This window comes from Rhincodon typus, chromosome 10, assembly GCF_021869965.1.
Source record: "Rhincodon typus isolate 14 chromosome 10, sRhiTyp1.1, whole genome shotgun sequence".
Taxonomy (NCBI): domain Eukaryota; kingdom Metazoa; phylum Chordata; class Chondrichthyes; order Orectolobiformes; family Rhincodontidae; genus Rhincodon; species Rhincodon typus.
In genome coordinates, this window is record NC_063341.1 from 76,137,932 (window position 1) to 76,158,741 (window position 20,810).

General features: G+C 41.0%; 1 protein-coding gene across 2 annotated transcripts in view; it reads left to right on the plus strand.

Moving 5' to 3' along the window:
* The first annotated feature begins 1,782 nt into the window (after positions 1-1,782).
* prkacba (protein kinase, cAMP-dependent, catalytic, beta a) overlaps positions 1,783-20,810 on the plus strand; it is a 137,618-nt gene continuing 118,590 nt past the window's right edge. The window contains exon 1 of one of the 2 annotated variants that reach the window (XM_048601667.1): positions 1,783-2,343. In XM_048601667.1, coding sequence (XP_048457624.1) covers positions 2,298-2,343 — 46 coding nt within the window. In that variant the 5' untranslated portion in view covers positions 1,783-2,297. The remainder of the gene's footprint in view (positions 2,344-20,810) is intronic. The other variant, XM_048601668.1, reaches the window with a different exon arrangement.

A 20,810-nucleotide genomic window follows, 5' to 3' on the forward strand; every position in this document is an offset into this window, starting at 1 on the left:
GCCCTTGGTGTGGTCGAAGTTCCGGTTTTGAAAGGTGCTGTTATCAGGAGCCTTGATAAGTTATTGTAGTGTATCTTGTAGATGGGACACACTGCTATAATAGTACATTTGTGATAAATGGAGGTGATGTATGTGGTGCCAATCAAGCTGCTTTGTCCTGGATGGTGTGGAACGTCCAAGCATCTTCAGTGTATTTGAGCTGCACTCATTCAGACAAGTGGAAAGTATTCCATCACAATCCTGACATTACACAGAATGCCACATGCAAGATGTGTCTTATAAGATCATGACTCATCAGGATACAGCCTCAACTTCACCTACCTCTCTGATTCCCCATAACTCTTAACTCCCTGGTCGATCCAAAACTCAAAATCAGTCCAGGATCCGACCCTCACTTCTCACTTGAAAAAAGTATTCCAAAGAATCACAACACTCTATGAGGAATAGTTCCTCTTAAAATCTCCTTTAAAACGAGAGATGCCAGACAGTGGTCCTTACTTCTAATTTCTCCCATAACACAGAATCCACATTGTCGAGTGCCTTCAGGACTTCAAAAGACCCGGGGGAAACGCGGGAACAGACTCCTGAATTGGATGATTGATCATGATCATAATGCATAGTGTACAAGGCTTGAAGGGCTGAATGGCCCACTCCTGCTCCTATTATCTATGTTTTATATTTTTAATAAGATCTAGTATTCTTCGCAATTCCTTTTGTGTTGTTTGAACTGCCTGAGTTTATTTTTTTCTAGGCATTAATGTATAGGTTCACTGTGGAAGGAGATCTGGAAAGCAGCCTCCAGAAAGCTGTACTGAAAACAAAAATGCTGGGAATCACAGCGGGTCAGGCAGCATCCGTGGAGAGAGAGCAAGCTAATGTTTCAAGTCGAGATGACACTTCATCAGGGAACTATGTGTGGGCCGCTTTAAGAGGAGCTGGTGGGGCCCACCGTCAGCCCGCACACCGGAAGTGGCCCCTTTACACTCGTCGCGCGGGGCGGTGAAGAGACGAAGAAGTTCCAGCAACGGCCGTTAACGTGGAAACAACGGTGATCCGCCCGCCATCCGCCTCCCCGTACACATGAAATAGTGCCAGAATCTCCCCTCAGCGGAGAGGCCTGATCTATAATGACAGCTGGCACCTTGACAAAATTACAAACATAAACCTTTTCGCCCTCGGGAATAAACTCACCTGAATGTAAACGATATTGATCCGCAATCAGTGACCTTCACTGGAAGGCTTGTGTTTGTTTGTTGTGTTTTTATGGGGGAGGGGGAGCCACAAGAGGCTCCGCCCTGTTGGTGTCGACAGTCACGTGGCCGAAGATTAGCCACGCCTCCGTGCGTGCGAAAACGTCAGACCTCACACGCAGGCGCACACACCTCCCGGCGTCCTGTCCGGCACTGTCAACTTCCCTTGGGGACATCTCTCCCTTTCCTTCGCTCCCTCACTCCCGTTCGTGCACGTTCCTCCACTGCGGGCTCGCGCCTTTAGCCCCGTGACGCTCCGTCCTGTTTCCCCGCTTCCCGCGACGTCAGGACGTATTTAAATCACGGCATCCCCGCGTTGCGGTGACGTCAACACACGGCCCTCCTCCCCCCCATGCGACGCTCTGACGCCCACACGTCACGTATCGCTGACCATCCCAGGAACGCTTTCCCTCCAAATGGCGCTGCTCCTGCGTGTGACGTCACGACGTACATGCAGCGTCGCGCGCTTGGCGTCATGAGGTCACTACGCCCGACGCGTCCTCTCCAGTGAGAGCCAGCAAGTGTGTGCGCGCGCGCGTGTGTCCGTTTTGTTCGTCACTTCCGGCATCATCAAGTTGGGTTGCGGAGTGCTGAAGCTACCGTTGCCGCCGTCAGAGTGAGAGAGAGACCGAGAGGCGGTGGAGGAGGGTGGGGAGGCCCACGGAAATCACAGCCGCTAGATGCCGACAGGGAATTAACATCAATCCAGCCAGCCAGCCAGGAGGCGGAGGCCTGCCCTGTGTGTTTGTGTCTCTGTGTGAGTGAGTGACTGAGAGAGAGAGCCCGGGGTCGGCCGGAGCGGAGCAACCTCCTCCCGGACTGAGAGAGGGAGATTAACCCTTTCCTGAGGAAACAGGGGAGCACCAGGAAGGAGGCGGAGGAGGAGTGGGGGGGGGGGGAAGTAAGATCACGACAGTGCAGCCTCCAAGGCCCAGGCCCTAAAGCCCACACATACATACACACACACACACACACACAGACAGACCGACAGGAGAAAGCTTCAGCCGCCGAGTTTCCCCCCCCCCCTCCCACAGTGTCTTCCGAAGGATGGGAAACGCTGCGACCGCCAAAAAAGGCAACGAGATCGAGAGCGGTGAGTGTGCGATGGTAGAGACTGTGGGGGATGTTTGGGGGTGTGGAGGGAGGGTGTACGAGGGGGAGATGGCCGAGAGAGCCTCAGGCTCATTCATTCAATCCGGGCCTAGTGCCCCGCTGCAGCCTCTCACTGTAGATCTATCTGTGTGTCAACCCCCTCATTTCCCCTCAAACGGCCCCCACTGTGACCAGGATTCCCTCCCTGTCCCCTTGTCCTGCTTTAATTATCGCTTCACTAAAACAATTCACTTACTAACTCTCTTCCTCCCTAGCTCCCCTCAGCTTGTGAAATTTTTTTGTGGGGGGGGAGGAAAAGAGAGTTGCAGCATGAGAGAAAAATAACAACCTGGTGTTTTCGAAAGTTTTTGATTTTTGTAGGCCTTCTCTTGTGAGAGTTTCACCTTCCATTTCGTTGAAACATTGTACTTTGCTCTCCCCCCTCTCCTTGCTTTGTGGGCAAAGCCTTTTTTTGCTTTCAACTGAACAGTTAAAAACATGTGACAAGACTTGATACGAGTTGTGTAATTTATCATCTTTCCCTATCCCCTCCCCCGAGTGTAATTTTTTTAAAGCTTATCCAGGTTTTTGGCTATTACTAGCATTTTGAGATCAGCACTGGTTATATTTTTGCACTAAGTTGTCAGTTTATACAGGATTAAGTCTGTTAGCGTACTGCTGTCAGTCTATTTTTGATACCTGCAGACAGCTAGGAAGTAAGCAGTCTTTTGCAAACTACACGAACTGTTTGAGGTGGTAATAGCTATGTGTGAAGAGTGGTTTTCTGAGCAATACTGTTACCTGAAACTTTTTTCTTGTTCTGGCTGGAAGTTGATTACTTGCTTGTGAAGTTTGGACAATTAACACTGTATGTGATCATACAGTATATAATTTATTCAATATATTTGTAACAGTTTATCTTGAGCAAAAGGATATTTCGATGTACCTTTTTTAGCATGTTTGTGGTACAATATTGAGTTTCCTTTGCTACATGTTATCTGTACAGTAATCTAATTCCAGAGGCAAATGGGTGGCTGTTAAAAGTGATGACCTAATTTCAGAATATGGTTTTGTGGTATCAGTCTATGGCTATAATTTGGTGATTGGCTGTAATCTTTGAAATGTTTCATGGTAACTTGTTTTATAGTTGGGATTTGAGGTGTATAATGAGTTTTGTGTATCAGCTTTATTATTGTCTAATCTTGTTAATTGTCTAATATTACGATACATCTGCAAGATCACAAATTGTTATGTTTGAGATATCAGGAAAGAAGTCACGGCAATAACTCACCCTCCTGTTACTAAAATTATTCAAAATTACAACCTGTTTGACATTTCATTCATTATGTTAATAGTATTCTGAAAGAAAACTTGCACTGTAATTTTTCTTAAACAAGCTTTTGCTCTGCAGTGTTTACTCACTGATTTATGATAGACTGAAAATAGCAGTAATTCTGGCTGAGGCATTGATCTGTTTGTGTGGATATTATCATGCATCCAGCACATGGTGCATCCTAGCTGTAGGTGGTCATCACAATTTTTGTTGATGTGACAAACAATGCAGTGAGAATAAAATAAAGATGATTGGCACTAACACTACTGATACAAAGGGAATATATTGCAGATAGTAATTCCCAGATAGTAAGCTCTCATAGAATTTTAGCTTGTTCAAGAATGGGGAGGAGTGGTTTGATTTTTTTTTGTTAATAATTCTTTATTCTGCATGGACCAACTCTTTATATATGTCAAATCAAAATTTGGTAACTACATGTAAGAACTTAAAGATGTATAGATCAAAACATTTGAGCATGATTGAATGAATAATAGCTGTAGTATTCTAGAGTAGCATGAAACATCATAATAGCACAGTGTCTGCCTTAGTCTAAACTACGCTTTGTAATTTGTAGCTGCAGGAATATATGGTGAGAATTTCCTCCGTAGGTTTTATGAATTGGTTGCTGTAACGTTGGTAGAAACTAATTTTAGACATCAAATCAAAGTTTATGCTGAAGTTACAGCATCCAATGTGGGGGGGGAAGCCAAGAAGATTGCTTATAATTGAGGTCTGAAATTAGGTTAATCAGCCCACCAGGTAAGAGACGATGAGCCATTTTTATCTTGTGGTCTTAAAGATCAAGAAAGATTAAGCCATTACCTGCCCCATTTAGCTTGTTGACTGGCTGGACATCAGTTACCTTATCTTGGAGTTTGATCCCTGTGTCCACTGTTGAGAGAATTTGTTTTTTGAAATTTTGACCTTGCTGAGAGACTTCTGAAGTTTGTACTTGTCTTGTAGACTTTGGCTCATGGGACTTGTTTTACTTCAAATAAAACGCTATTTATAGCTTTCATTTGATGGTTTCCCTCAATTTTATTTTCTACAGTGCAAAGAAAGAAGTTGATTTGCTCGAATCTTCCTTCATAACAGCTTGTTTGTAGCCTGGAATCACTCTTCCTAATAAATTGGTGTCCTTTTTTGAAGTAGGGTCTGGATCTGCAAAACATTCTCTAGAATTGGTCTCATCTCTGGCCTATATGCTATGTATATGCTGCCTAGAAGAATTTGCCAGCGCACTGTTTACCTTAAATACTACTTCAGTCTGACCAGATGCTTTCAAGATATAATTAATCATTTCTCAATCCTTTTCATCCTCTCCAGTAGAATCTCAAAATGAAAACCTTTCCATGTTAGAGTTTGCTGTTAGCTCTTCCAACATGTATTACCTTACTTCTGTAGTCAGATTAAGGTCCTTCTATCGTAGCTCAGCTCAGTTGCATGTGTGGTCCAAGCCTTTCTGAAGATGCTACTCATTGGAATTATATAAGGCTACAGAAAAGAGAGACATTTAAGAGAAACTTCAGATTTGCAAAGTGAATGATGGGCACATCTATCAAAAAAAATCCTTGTGCTTGAACAAGGAATAGTAAAGTGAGAAATGGGTCAAAAACAAAATATTATGGATACTGGTAATCTGAAATAAAAATAGAAGATTTAATAAATATTCAGTAAGTCAGACAGCATCTGGGGAGTGAGAAGCAGAGTTAGTATTTCAGTTTGTCGCCTTACGACAATACCGGCAAGAGATTTTCGAGGTTTTGAACAATAGGCAAGAACAGTAAGAGGTGTCCAATATGTGTAAAATGGGGCCTTTAAATGAAAAAAAATGACAAAATTAGGTGATGTGGATCAAGAGAAGAAACAAAGGATGAGTTGAGAAGACAAAAAAATGTGCTGGAGAAATTCAGCAGGTCTGGCAGCATCTGTGGAGAGAGGAAGCAGAATTAGCATTTTCAATCTAAAATTATTTTTATCAGTTCCCAAAAAGGGTCATATTGGACTCAAAATGTTAACTTTGTTTTTGTTTTGGATTTCCAGCATCTGCAGCTCTTTGCTTTTATATTGTAATAGAGAAGGCATGAATAGCAATAGCTAAACTTTCACCTATAATTGACAGTGAGAAAAATTCTGAACCTCGAGGCTTTTTGATCCAGAAGCAGAAAAAGGCAGGGATTTAGAAAGTTAACAAGGGGCTAAAAACGAAATTACAGGTATGACAGTGGACAAATAAAGTGAAGTAGCTCTGGAAAGGAGACAGTGGTAAAACTTGAGGCCATAACTAACTGGTACCATGTTCTGTCCAGAACTTGAACCTGGGCCTCCTGGTCTAGAGGCAGAGACATCACCACTGTGACACAAGAGTCCTTTATGTTGCATCGTAGATATTTTCCTAAAAACCTGTTCAGAGTTGTTATTACACGTCTCTGGTGCAAGTAGGGCATGAACCTGTGCCATCTCTAAAGGCAGAGACACTACCACTGTACTTCAAGAACTGTGTATGTTGCATCCTAGCCCTACATGGCAAATTGACAGCAAGTGATCTTACAAAATGGCACAGCTGTACCTCTGGTTTATAACCCATAGCTGTTGATGGAATCTAATAATGTCCAAAATGTGATAGGTGCAGCTTAGTGGAAGCTTGTGATGTAGCATGTCTTTTTGTTATTCTGATCAATTTATTTCATATGTTATGTCATATCTCTGGGGCACGACAGGTGAGAATTGAACTCGCACCTGTTGGATCAGAGATAGGGACACTAGCACTGTGCCACAAGACCTTTAGCTTTGTCTTTTTCATTACAACGAGTTTGCATTTGGTAATTGAGTTGCTTCAGAAGACCAACCAGGATGAGTGAGTTAGGCTTTCACACACTTGTGCCATTAGGTTTCCAAACCTGCAGTTTTACTAGGTCCTAATCATCTTCTGAAGCAATATATGTTTGCCTCGCTCTGCAAACTCAAAAAAAACAGTTTGGGAGGGCCAGTTTATGGATGTGCCTCTTGCACCTCACCTACATTGTGTTCTTTCATTGTTTCCCTTCCCCTATAAGCACCTGAGAGGTAGGAGGCAGGTTGCTGGGCAGCACATTGAATTGATCCTAGTGATGACATTGAGCCTTTGTTTTTTTAAGAAACACAATGTGTCAGCCAGTGGGAAAAGGCAAATTAAGAAAAATAGTGCAGGAACGGCCTGAAGACGGGTACGTTTTGCGGCTTAACCTTTAATTTTCTGCTCTACATACAGTAATTAGATGGGAACTCAAAGTGCTTGAACCCAGTTTAAAAGCAAGAAAGTTAATTGGAAGGATTTACGTATTTTTGCACATGTTTCAGCAGGGTTTTGTCTTTTTGCCCACTGGAAATGTGTTGTGTGTATCAAGGTGACAACAACAGGAAGTTGCCCAATTAGGTGTAACGCTGAGAAGGCCACTAGAAAGTTCGAGTGTTCTTGGAGTTGATGGAGAGAGAGGGAGAGAGAGAGAGAGAGAGAGAGAGAGAGAGAGGAGACAAGATTTTCATCTCATCAGTCTGACTGAGCAAGATACTCAGTTGAAAGGTCGGTGTTGTATATGCTGTTAAATATCATGCTTAAGGTTTATAACAGCAGCAATGAAACCATAAAGTGATGCATGATGCAGTGTTCATACATCATGGAAACAGACTGACTGACTGGTGTGCTGTTTACAATCTATATGAAATGTAATATTTCCAAATTTACAGATGAACAGAGCTAAGCAGGATTATGCATTATAAGGGCAGTGTAAACTGTTTTTAGGAGGACTTGGACAGGCTTAGTGATTGAACAAGGACATGGCAAATGGAATATAATGTGGAAAAATGTGAGGCTACCCATTTTGAGAGGAATAACAGTAATTCAGAAATGGTAACAGGTTGGAAAGTGTAGATATGAAAATAGATAAGTCACTGAATGCTAACAGGCAGGAGCAGCAAGCTGTTTGGAATGCTAATGGAAGATCCCAGGATTTGAATACAGCAGCATTGAAGCTTTTCTTCGGTTGTATCAGAGCGTGGTTAGACTGCACCTAGAATACTGTATGCTGTTTTAACCACTTATCTCATGGAAGAGGGGGGGGAAGATGGTGGTGATGACATTGCAACAACGCTTCACCAGACTTGTGCAAGCAATGACCAGACTGTCCTATGGAGACAGATTGTTCAGACTGGGCCTATATTCTCTTGAGTTTCGAGGTGTGAAGGTTGGACTCATTGAAACTTTCTCAATAGGTTGCATGCTGATGATTGCACAATGTTCAGCTCCTTTTGTGACTTCTCGGATACTGAAGCAGTCTATGTTCAAATGCAACAAGACATGGACTTTTTTCACTGAAATGTGGCAAGTATGTTTGTGCCACGCAAATATTAGGCAATGACCATTTTCAATAAGATACAATTTAACCACTGCCGCATGGCATTGCCATCACTGAATTCCCCACTGTCAACATTCTAAAGGTTACCATTGGCCAGAAACTCAACTGAACTCGCCATGTACAAGTTGGGAGTGTGATGGAATACTGCCCACTGCCTGAACGACTATAGCTCCAATAACATTTAAGAAGCTTGACACCATCCGGGACAAAGCAGCACTCCTAGTACATCCACAAAAACATGCATTTCCCTCCTCCACTGATGGTCAGTAGCAGCAGTGTGTACTATCTACAAGATACACTGCAGAAATTTGCACAAGCCACAACCACTTCTATCTAGAAGGGCAAGGGTAGCAGAGAAATGGGAATGCCATCACCTGCAAGTTCCCTTCCAAACCACTCCCCATTCTGCCTTGGAAATATATTACCATTCCTTCACTGTCCCGGGTCAACCCTGAAAGTCCCTTCCCCACAGCATTGTGGGTCTACGTACACCACATGGACTGCAGCGGTTCAAAATGCAGCTCACAACCACCTTCTCGGCAACAAGAGATGGGAAATAAATACTGGCCTACATCTCTCATGTGAATTTTAAAAAAAAATCTAAATCGGCAGACTAGATTCAGGTAAGGTGTTTCCCCTGGTTGAACATATTCAAGACTTGGCAGGGTTTGGGGATGAGCGTGCATAAAGGAAAGTGGCATCACTGCCATAATCAGACTAGCACTGTAGCCTCTGATCAATTGGCTGTCTCCCACCTATGTTCTTATCTTGGATGCCTGAAGAAACCTGCTGCAATTATTCTCAACAATATTTACTAAATTGGATTTTAATCAAAGTGTTTGCACCCCAAATGCCGATTTGCAGTGTAACTCTATTTATGTAGAGATTAATTAATGAACAAAGAACAGTACAGCACAGGGACGGGCCCCTTGGCCCATCAAGACTGCGCCAACACATGATGTCTTTCTAAACTAAAAGTCTTTTGCCCCTACCTGGCCCCTTTCCCTCTGTTCTTTGCCTATTCGTATATCTGTCGAGGTGCCTCTTAAACATTGCTATTGGATTGCAACTGTCATGTACTAACATAAGTGGACTGACAAAATTAGGAGAACAGGTAGGATGATAAAAGAATGACATTGAATTAAAATTTTTACTAAAATTGCAAACTAATACACTCTTCCTACATTAGGTACTTCATTGAGGACCTAAACCATCTAATCATACTTAGAGCTTAATTGTAACATCTTGATAGACCATTGGCTTTCATAGATGTACTCAAAAGTTAGCCCTTTGACCCTGTTACTTGTCATGTCTTCTTGCTTCCCAGTGTCCCTTCTCATCTCAGTACTGTAAAATACTTTGGGACAGTTTATTTTTAAGTGCTATATTCATATATCTTTTGAGAGTCATGATAAAACACTAAATGTTTTGGAAACTGAGACCCTGTGAACATGATTTGTATTCATTGTAACTGACTGACAAATACAGAGTTGACTTGTTGGAATGAATAATTCCAAGATTCTACTTTCTGAATGAAATGTCATTAAAATATGCTGGCGGGACTTAAGACTGTCATGAAAGGAATATGAAAGTATTTCTTAATGCCGTACTTTAAAAATAGTTCCAACAGCAACCACTACTATTTGTTTAAATGTGATAATATATCTAAAACTGCTTCAATGGAGTGTTATATAGCAACATTTGACACCAAGCCGCATAATGAAATCCTAGGTAGATGATCAAAAGCTTGGTCAGGGATGAGTTTTAAGGTACATCTTACAGTAGAAAGGAAGGAAATGTGAATAGGAATGGGCTCAATTCTATTAGTATTTTATCCTTTTGTTGCCTTTATTAATATATTCTGATTAGCTGGTTGTTGTGCTTACTAAGCTTTCCCACTCGGTTAGTTGAAGCAGGTTACTGCATAAAACAAGAAGCACTCAACAGATCTGGCAGCATTTCAGGAGAGGGAAAAGTTTATCTTTTCAGGTTAATGATTTTCATCAGACTTGCATAATTAATTTTCTGCATGCATTGATTATTGGATTTATGCTTCAATTATTTGTATTTCTATTGTTTTTGGGGTTTCTTTTATGCACAATATTTCACTTTATTACAAAGATATACTAATGCCCTTTAACTTGTTTTTTTTTTAATTTGCTAACCCCGTATTTCCTATGCAAGGAAAAGCAACATATCCTAGAAACATTAATCATCATGTTAAAGCGTAGTATGCATAACATATCCCAACCAGGGTATAATAGTTAATGAGTATAACACAAAGACTTATTGAGGTTGAAGGATTCCACAATTTTGTTACATTAGCTCCAAGAAATTAAGTAGTAGTTGGAGCTCCCTCACTGTTGCTATATGAAGCCAAATGTGAAATAAATAAAAAACCTCTTAAAATTAACTGGAATCAACCTGGTGACTAGTCAGGGAGTACTAAAATTAATTTGTTGGCTAGGGGTGGAGTATTTGTGCCAGGCTTCCTATGCCACATCACTGTTCATTATTGCTGCATAATGTTAGGTAGGACTTGCAGACTTGGCTATAAAATCCAATGTTGTCTAATGGCAAACACTCCCACTGCCCAGGGTCATTTGGAAGAATGACTGTTTGGGTGCGGAAAGACAATTTGTCCCAGCAAAGCGTTAGATGAGACCAAAAGAAATAGCATTGTAGGTGTGCAAATGTTAGTAATAGCTATGCAAAACATATTGATGTTCTACTTGAGAACATAGGAAAGGAAACAGTCCAAGGGTTTTTGTGTTGATGACTAAATATAAGTTGAATTTCTGATAACGAAGTTGCAAAATACAGGATTGAATGTTAGTAGTGATTCTATCTTTCAGATTTCTTAATGAAATGTCATTAGACTTTGGACTTAGAGATCATGAAACTTTGGTAAGGAAAGATTGAAAGTGATCTATTTGTTTAAGTTTCAATAATTGTGAAATCGAACCACTGAAATATTTCAGTTCAGAAGTTAAACTGTTGACTGTAAACTACTGCGACATAATGAGTGCATGTTCTCAAATTGCCACTGTGTATGGTAGTTTTGCTGTAACGCAGTTTTTGTTAACATGAATTGGCTGCAATGTGACTGATGAATAGTGGGTGCTGTTTGAATAACGCAAACTTTCTACTGTACAGGTATAGTGATTTTCTACAGTGATTACCTCACTTCCGATTTTCCTTTGCAGAAAGTGAGGTAATCCAGCTCCACGGACTCTAGAGTTCAAATAACAGGTGGGAAAACACAACAGCGCTTCATTGGAGGCTGCACTGGTGATGTTACCCAGCAGGGTAATGAAACGTCTGCAGAAAAACAACAAGCCGGCTCGGTGAGCCAACCAGCTGCAACATCCACAACCCGAGCTCCAAATCTACACTAAAACCTTATTGGCTTTAACAGACAATGAGACTCAATAGGCACTCTTCAACTCCTTCCCTGCATTCTTTGATCTCTCTTCTCACTGCCATTATCCAGCCCCAATGTTGTCCCCTCAGGTCGGTGTCTCTGTTCCCCCTGTGATCTTTCTGAAGAGTTGCAGTAGTTTTTAAGTCTAGAAGTGTGGTCATAGTGCAAAAAACCCAGACACATGAATTGACAGGACAGAACCCAGTGTTGAGTCTGGGGGTGTGAAAATTGCTGAACTGCAAGATCGTTCTCTATCCCCTTAGGGTTTTGGAAGCTCAGTCTTTGAGCATGTTTAAAGTGGAGGATGATAAATGTTTGATTATCAATGGGGCAAAGGGTTAGGGGAAAGTGTGGATAAAAGACTTTGAAGTGTTTGATCACCTGTAATTGTGTTAAATGATGGAGCAGGCTCGACAGGATGAATAGCCTACTCATGTTCCGATTTACCTAAAAAGGGCATGTATTCAGGAGGGAACAATGTGTTCCACCTGTCCTTCCTCCCACTTTACAATACATAGTTTAGTACTGCCCTTTATCTCTGACTGTGTCACTTTTGAAAGACTTGCATTTGTATGGCTAGCTATCACAAAATGCTTTATGACCATCCAGTGCTGGTAGAATGTAGTCACTGTTGGAACGAAGGAAAAGTGGAATGAATTTGTGCACAGCAAGCTCCACGAAAAGCAGTGACAATGACCCGAGCATTTTTTAATGTTAGTTGAGAATGATTATTGGCCATTCTCAATAAGTGTTATGGCATCTTTTAACGTCCATCTGGGAGGACAGAAGGGGTTTGGCATTGCATCTGAAACACAGCACATCTGACAATGCAGCTCTCCCTCAGTACTTCATTGGAGTATTAGCTTTTGTTTTCCTTTTTGAGCTGGAGTCCTGGAGTGAAGCTTGACATTACAACCCAGGGCTTGGAGGCAAGAGTGCTAACAACTAAATCTTGCCTGACATTTTTGTCTTACATGCCAAACCTATGCCATCTCTGTATTTAAAGCAAAGTTTTAAACTTAGGTGTTGGTAAATATTTTCAATTTGTGTAAATTGGCTACAGAATATGGACTTCTGCCCATCTTCCTTGTATGAAGTAATGTAAAACGGGGGAAAAGTAAATAAGTACTCCCTTTCCAAGCTTTAGTGCTTTGTTTACTAATTAGATGACCTTATAATTTACACTCTGACTTAAACCATTTTCAACTGTTATATCTTTTTTGGATAAGAAATTGCCATGAATGGTATAAACTTCCCAAAACTCTGTTGATATTAGGATTGATATTAGTCTGTGGAGATGGAAGCTGGTGCACAATGGAATCTGAAATGCAAGCTATCATCAAAAACAAATATTGATGCTCTTAAAGATAAGGTTTCCTGCAGGTTGGATATTTGCATCAGTTTAGTGGAAAGTCACAATAGAGCAAAGGGACTTTCTGCCCTGACTCTTCTAAAATTAGTGAACCAGATGGGTTTTTCCTGACAATCAGCACTGCATTCACAGCCATCATTTAACACTTAATTCCACCATCTACTGTGGCTGGATTTGAACCTGGGTCCGCAGAATATTATCTGGGTCTTTGGGTTAACAGTCCAGTGACAATATCTCTAGGCCATTGCCTCCCCATTTTGTAAGGGAAGACTCAGCACCTTGTTGCCAGCCTCTCAGACCTCCAGCCATGAGGAGCTACCTTGCAGCCTTACTGTGTAATTGATCCTAAAGCCCACCGTGACAAGTGCCTCTGAAGAAGTCCTTGGTATCTCTGCCAGGAAACAGTGTGACTGGTTCCACAAAGAGATAAGGACCTAGTTAAGAGTGAAAGTAAAGCTTTCATTAACTAAAGTTTTACCACTTGGCAAGAGAAAAGCAGCAGTAGAACACAAAGCTGATGACAAAGAATAAATAATGCGTAGAAAGAGTGAATGGGATCCAATAACATATGGACACCATCGTCATGCAATTCTTTAATTCTGCCAAGGTGAGCTTTGGCCCAAGCACTCAAACATCCACCGTGTTGAGAGTACAGGATGATACGAAGCTTGAGCAAGGAGGAAGCCAGTGCTTCATTGCTTGCTGGAGAGAACATTTTGAATGAAAGCTTAACTGAGACTTTGTCTTCAACTCAAACCCCCTCAACTCCATTCCTCATTAGCTCACTTGGCTTGGTCATTGCGGCATGCTAGTCCGGACTGAAGTTTGAAAAGCCATTTGACAATTGGAAACTGGCAGAGTCTCTGGAGCAGATAGAATCACCACTGAAATTCTGAAACACAATCGATGTACACTCCTGACATGCTTGCACAACCTCCTATCGCTTACCTGGGAAAACAGAGCATGTGAGCTCCCTGCTACCTTCTCAAGGGCAATTAGATATGGTCAATAATTGCTGACTAAGCCAGTGAAATCCACATCCCTGAATAATTTTTATTTTAAAATACTGTCAAGGGATCCCAAACACTCTGCTTATTGCTACACTAAAAAGGTTGACAAGATCCAGGAAACCACAGGATTGCAAGGATCACCCTCAACTGCTGCCTCGTTCAAGCCAAGGAACTCATTTCAGAATTGTAATTCAATTTCACCCATCATAAGGTATCACCAGCATTATCTTCACAATAGCAAATTTGAGGGAAAAACTTGCAAGCAATAGTACCAACTGCTATGTGTTCTTTTTTAACCTCCTGAAAGCCTTTGATCGTGTCAATCACAAGACTTATAAAGCATCCTCTTGCTACATGTATGCTCTCAGAAATTTGTCATCATTCTCTGCTTACTGCGCAATGGCATACAAACAGAACTGCCATACACCCTATTTCAGTAAAAATTAGCATTAAGCACGGCTGTCATTGCAATAACTTGCTTCTGCATTTATGTGGTTGCAGTACCACAGGGGTAGAAATAGTCAGTTTCCTGTCTGTTATGTAGATTATATCACCTTCAATCGACCAGTTCAGTCTCTGTCAGAGCACTTCAGTGTGCATATGATGCTTGTGTGTGCATTCAGTGAGAAACTGAGCTCACTGCTGACTTTTTCTGTGAAGCATATGAGAAAATGGGACTTTTAGGAAACACCTAGAAAGCTGAAGTGCATGGGCAAAGCACCTCCCTGTCAATTAAGCTCAACAGCAAGATCCTGGAAAACATAGATAATCTTGGGAGCCTTCTGTTGACACCACAGGCAGACACAGACAACAAAATTCATCACCTTCAAAAGGGCAGCTTTATCCAACAGAGGGAAAGAGTATTTGAGGACCAGGAGTTCACGGTGTACCTGGCAAGATCCCTCTGCAACTGACCAAGGGTCCTGACCCGAAACATCAACTTTCCTGCTCCTCTGCTGCCTAGCCTGCAGTGTTCCTCCAGCTCCACACTGTTATCCCTCTGCTACTATTGGCTTTGGAGAATTGGGCAACCTACAGCAGAAATCTCAAAGCCCTGGAAAAGTACCATCAGTGTTGCCTTCACAAGATCCTTCAAACCTGTTTGCAAGAAAGGTTGTTTAATAGCAGCTTCCTGTCCCACACTGACAGAACCTATCAAAGCAAGGTAGAAGCTCATTATTCTTGATCTAAAGGGACTTCAAGAAAGGACAAGAGTGCAGTGACAACTGGTTTGTACACTTTTTTTCTGTTGTATTTGTCAAACATTCGCTGCTGAGTGGAAAGCTGATCTGTCACAGTTAATCTGGTGCTGGATCTCCGAAAGAAATTTGCTAATGAGGATATCTCCTTCCCTGCTTTCAAAGTTGTGTTTGAATAATAAATGTGCTACCTGGACTTGGGGATCTTGCTTCTTAATTATGGTATACGTAAAAAAAACCCTTAACCTGGTGCTTGGTGAAGGAATTTTAGAAAACAAATTAGAATTGTTTTGCCGTTGCATGGTGCAATGCTCTGTAGGCGTTTGGAGCTAAGCTATACATGGTGTGAGCTGGTGGGTGTTTTTTTTGTACAGAAATGTTTTGTTATTAACTGCTGGACTATTATAAAATATCTATAGAATAATGTCACTTAGCTATACAGATTCCACTTAACATTTGACAAGCATAATGTGTTACATTTAGCAAGCTCAAGACATTTTCTGAAAGTGTAGGAGATAGTTTTGAAAGGGCTTCAGAACTTTAAATGTTTGTCCAGGGCAAAAGGTCATTGGATGTGATTTGAGAAAATAGTTGTCAACAGCGCTGAAGACCATTCTATTGAGGAATATTTTGATTGAATTCATGAGGATGAGGTTTCTTAGTTACCACAAGCAGGGAATTAAAACTTGGATTCCACAGAACATGGACTTCTGCACATAGAAATCAAGAAGATTTATGGCACAGAAGGAGATCATTTAGCTCATCACATCCCTGTTGGCTGATAAAGAATGATCTGATCCTGACTTGTCCTGTAGCCTTTTAGGTTGTCGCACTTCAGGAGCAAATCCATATATCTTTTAAATGTGATGAGGTCTGTGCCTCTGTCACCCTTTCAGGCAATGAATTCCAGATCCTGCACCTCCTTCCAGATAGGAAAGTGGAGTTAAAGCCATTTTAAATTAGCCTTGGTTTTATTGAATGGCGGAGAAGACTTGCTGAACCAAATGGTCTACTGCTCCTAATTTTATGGTTTTATGAATCTCTAGATTTAAAAAGGTTATTTTAATTCTTGTGTTTTAGCTCCGCTGTAATCCTGTGCAGCTACTTTGGGCATCTGTCCTTGAGGTTTTTCAGTTTGCAGAGAGGGAAGTATTTCAGTCCTGTCCCCTCTCTCTATACCCTTTTGACATACCCGAATAAAAAGCTTCCAAAGAAGAAAACTCCCTGCGAATCTGAGCACAATCAATAAATATTTATAAATCAAATTTAAAAACTCTAGTTTAAAATGGATGGAATTATTTGTGGGGAAAAATGTTATAACTGCCAGGAATACAAAAAGTAACTATTTACTATCCAGATTAAATACAGTAACTTTTCTTGGTAGTAATAGAATAGAAATTTGTCACTGTTTACATGAAAAATACAGTGAAAAGTTATAAGTCATGCATAATTTTCAGAAAAGTAAATTTGTTTTTCTTTATTCATTCACGGGATGAGGGCATCACTGGCTAGACAGCATTTATTGCCCATCCCTAATTGCCCAGAGGGCAGTTATGAGTCAACCGCATCGCTGTGGATTTGGAGTCACATGTAGGCCCGACCAGGTAAAGGTGGCAGTTTCCGTCCCTAAAGGACATTAGTGAACCAGATGGGTTTTTCCTGACAATCGACAATGGATTCACAGTCATCTTTAGATTCTTAACTCCAGATATTTATTGAATTCAAATTCCACCATCTGCCATAGCGGGATTCGAACCTGGGTCCCAGAATGTTATCTGGGTCTCTGGATTAACAGCCCAGCGATAATACCGCTAGGCCATTGCCTTCCCCTAAAAATGAAGAGAAAGGCCATCACAGTTCAATTAATTGGCATTTCTGAGCCCAGGAGCTGTTAAGGAACGATAGAATACCCTGAAGACACCAGGATGGTAATGCCATGCTAGGATAAGACTGCCATGCTGGGCCGCTGGAATACTGGGCCAGAAGCTTCTTCCGAAGACGACAGCGATGCCGGGCGGAGATCGCCCCACCAGATCGAGACCGCTAGCACCTAAACAAGTACAGATTAAAAATGTCATGTTTGGAAAGCTGCAGCAGTGAGTCTCAGCAGTGGAAAATTAATTGCCTTGTTGAAATTAACTGCCTGCAGTGTGGCTTTTTGCACCTGTTGATAAATTTTCTCCAACCATTTCTTTAGGAGCCAGTGTCAAATAATAGGGTGTTGCTGTCCTTTCCCTGGGAAATGCAATTAAAATACTTCCAGGCAAAATCCTGTCAATTTCATAAGTTAGTATTATTCCAAAAATTTGTAGTTAGAGTACTGAACCTCTCATTCTGGTAATCTGTGCTGTTTTCAGGGTCTGTAAGGTCTCCTGTTTGTTATTGAACATAGGGACATGTCATCAGATATCCTTCAGAGGATAAGCATAATTATAAGCTTTACAAGGTTTGACGTAATTGCTCTTGATTTTCTCTTCTAATTGTCGGTGTGCACAAGCTTAATTTGTTGGTTATTGGTCATTTGTTCATACATGTTGCTACAACAGTTAAAATGTTAATACTTTTTGAAACTTATTGTTTAGGGGCTGTCAGAGGATTTGTGACTGTTTCAAACTGTGTATAGCAAAGCAAACAGTTCGGCTATAATGTTGTATGCTAGCATTTAAGCCACACATGATCCTCCTACCATGCTCCTTTTTCTCATCCTACCAGTGAAACATTCAGTGCTATTTCTCTATCGTTTTTACCTAGCTTCCATTTGAATATATTTATGTTGTTCTTTTTGGGTACTCCATGTTCTATCTGAAATAACTGAGTAGTGCAATGAGCAACACTTCTGTATGAAGAATTTAAGCTGCTTCAACTTTTTGTTTCAGACTAGTTCTGATTAAATTATTTTGAATCACCCTGTTCAAGCATTTTATGACACTACTCTGGGGCAAATTGGATTTGAACCCAGAATGTCTGGCCCAAAGGTAGGGACACTACTACAGTGCCGCAATACTCGACCAATTCTAATTTAATGGTAGGCCAGGATTATTGTAGGTAGCAGCTGGAAACTAAAGCTGTATAACGTCAGTGCTCTCAAAGCAGATAGAGCTGACTTCTATCCTAAGCATTGTGTCTAAAGTTGAACACTACATTTCAGAGTTGTGATAGTATTATTACAAAAACTTCTGCATGATGATGGCCCTCTCCAGATGGTGTTTAATTTGTGCCAATGATTGCTGTTAGTTGCAGTGAATGAAAGCTTTGAAAAAAAAAGTTCAAACAACTGTTTTGTTTAGACAAATGGGCCATTACACTTTTTTTTAGAAAAGCTAACATAAAAGACTTAGTTCTCATTGTTCATCAAATGTAAAGTTAACAAGAGATTCTTAGTAGTGTAGGTCAATTGAGCAACAACGTAAACTTGAATCGGCTAGTAGTACTGCCTCCTGAGTTAGACATTTCTTAGATGTTTGTGTTCAAGGCAGATAGTCCACTAAATGTAGAAGGAGCCCTGGATTGCTATACATGTCATCTTTAGGATATTAAACTGATGCCTATTTTGCCTATTGAGATGGACATCGCAAATCCTGTGGCATAATTTGACAATGAATCTCTTATCATGTTCAATCTAAAATCTATCTTTGCCAGTGCCATTAAAATCTTGAGTAAGTGGTCATGTTGTTCATGGGAGCCAGATCACTTCGTTTTCTTGCAAACCAGCTGGTTGGAAACTTCGTTGTTATGCTCTGAGGTGCTATAAAATGCAGGTTCTGTCACTTTTTCTCATTCATATTTCTTTGTAACTTCATTTGCTTGCAGTTAATGTTTTAGGTACAGTGTAAGTTATTATGTTAAGTACCTTGGGCAATTTGAATTATGATAAAATGTGCAATTGTTATAATGCTACAGCCTGCTGACACCACCACAATCCTGTGGTTTCAAGCAATTGGAATTCAAAATTACAGTAGTCTAAATAAATGGCTTCTCACACTTTTATTGCTTTATCTTTTTATTTGTTCGTGGGATGTGACTATCTCCTGCCAATATAGGATTTATTACCTAGCTTAATTGCCCAGGGGACCATTAGAGTCAACCACTGCACTGTGGGTATGGAGACATGTAGGCCTACAACGAGGTAAGGATGGCACATTTCCTTCCCTATAGAGAATTAGTGAAACATTTGGGTTTTTGTGACAATCAACAGAGGTACTATCACATTGGGCTCGATCTTCATTTTAGATTTTATTGAATTCAAATTTCACCATCTGCCATGGTGGGATTTGAATCCATGTTGCCAGAACTTTGGCCTGGCATTCTGGATTATTAATCCAGCAACAGGCCCATTACACCACCACCTCCCTATCCACTATTATCAGCAATTTCTGTGAATTTTCTTGTCTGTTTCATGTTATGTAATTATTAGCAATCTTGTCACCTTCAGTTAACATTCACAAAGATGTTCTTCTTACTCTGCAACAAGTGTACACTCTATCTTGACTGTGTATACTTTGACACAATTGACTACACCATTGCCCTCCAACACATCTCAACTGTCACCCAGTAGTGCTGTCATTTGGTTCTGTTCTTATCAAATTGTAACCATGAAATGACGATTTTCCCAGTCCCATATCTGGTGGTCCCTCCTTTTTCCACCTCCATGCTGCCTCTTGATTACATCATCTGGAAGCACAACATTCAAATTCAATTCAATGTATGTTCAAGACATTTGACTCATCCTCATCTCACCACCTCTCTTGACTTCTCCACTTGTTAAATTCACTACTTAAGAACATAGAAGTTAAAAACAGGAGTAGGCCGATCAGCCTCTCCAGGCTGCTCCACTACTGAAGATGTACATGATCTGATTGGCCTGAATTCTACTTTCCTCTTTGCCCCTTGTTAATCATGAATTTGACATGGCCTTAAAAATATTCAGTGATGCAGTTTCCACTGCTGTTTGAGGAAGACACTTACATAGACCTAAGACCCTCTGAAAGAAATTAAAATTCTCATCTGCGCCTTAAATGGGAGACCTCTTACAGGTAGTTTTCAATTATATCTCCCAGTTCTTCTTTCTGCCATAATGGGAAATCTCCTCTCAGCATCCACAGTGTCACTTCCCTTTAAGATCTTGTCTTTTAACAAGCTCACCCTCATTCTTATAGACATCAGTGGATCCATACCTAACCCTTCCTCGTAAGATGCTGGCTGGTTTACGTTGAAAGCATTTTCCTTTTAAAATATTGCAATCCTGAAATAAAGAGAGCACATCAGGCCGCACGTGGAAAGAGGTGGTCGGAGTTCCTGAAGCTTCAAATATGTAATCCTCATCAGAGCTATCTACTCTTTATCTCAATCAAATGAGGAACCTTTGAGTGTATGTTAACTGCATCCCTCAACTGATTTTACCAACTGTGTGCAAAGGGTTTGTTTACTAGCTTCCTGCACTGATTTTCTGGCCTCTCCTAGTGTGCTAATTCTTTCAATCCTTATCTGAAAAGGAGATTGACACTTTGTTTAACAAATTGACACAAAATCTATAATGTATTAAATGTTGACACTGTCCACAGTTAATACATAGTTCTAACCATGTCAACTATCTCTTATAAAGAGATAACAAGGTGTAGAGCTGGATGAACACAGCAAGCCAAGCAGGAAGGCTGACGTTTTGGGCCTAGACCTTTCTTCAGAACTGGGGGAGGGGAAGGGGGTTCTGAAATAAATAGGGAGAGAGGGGGAGGCGGA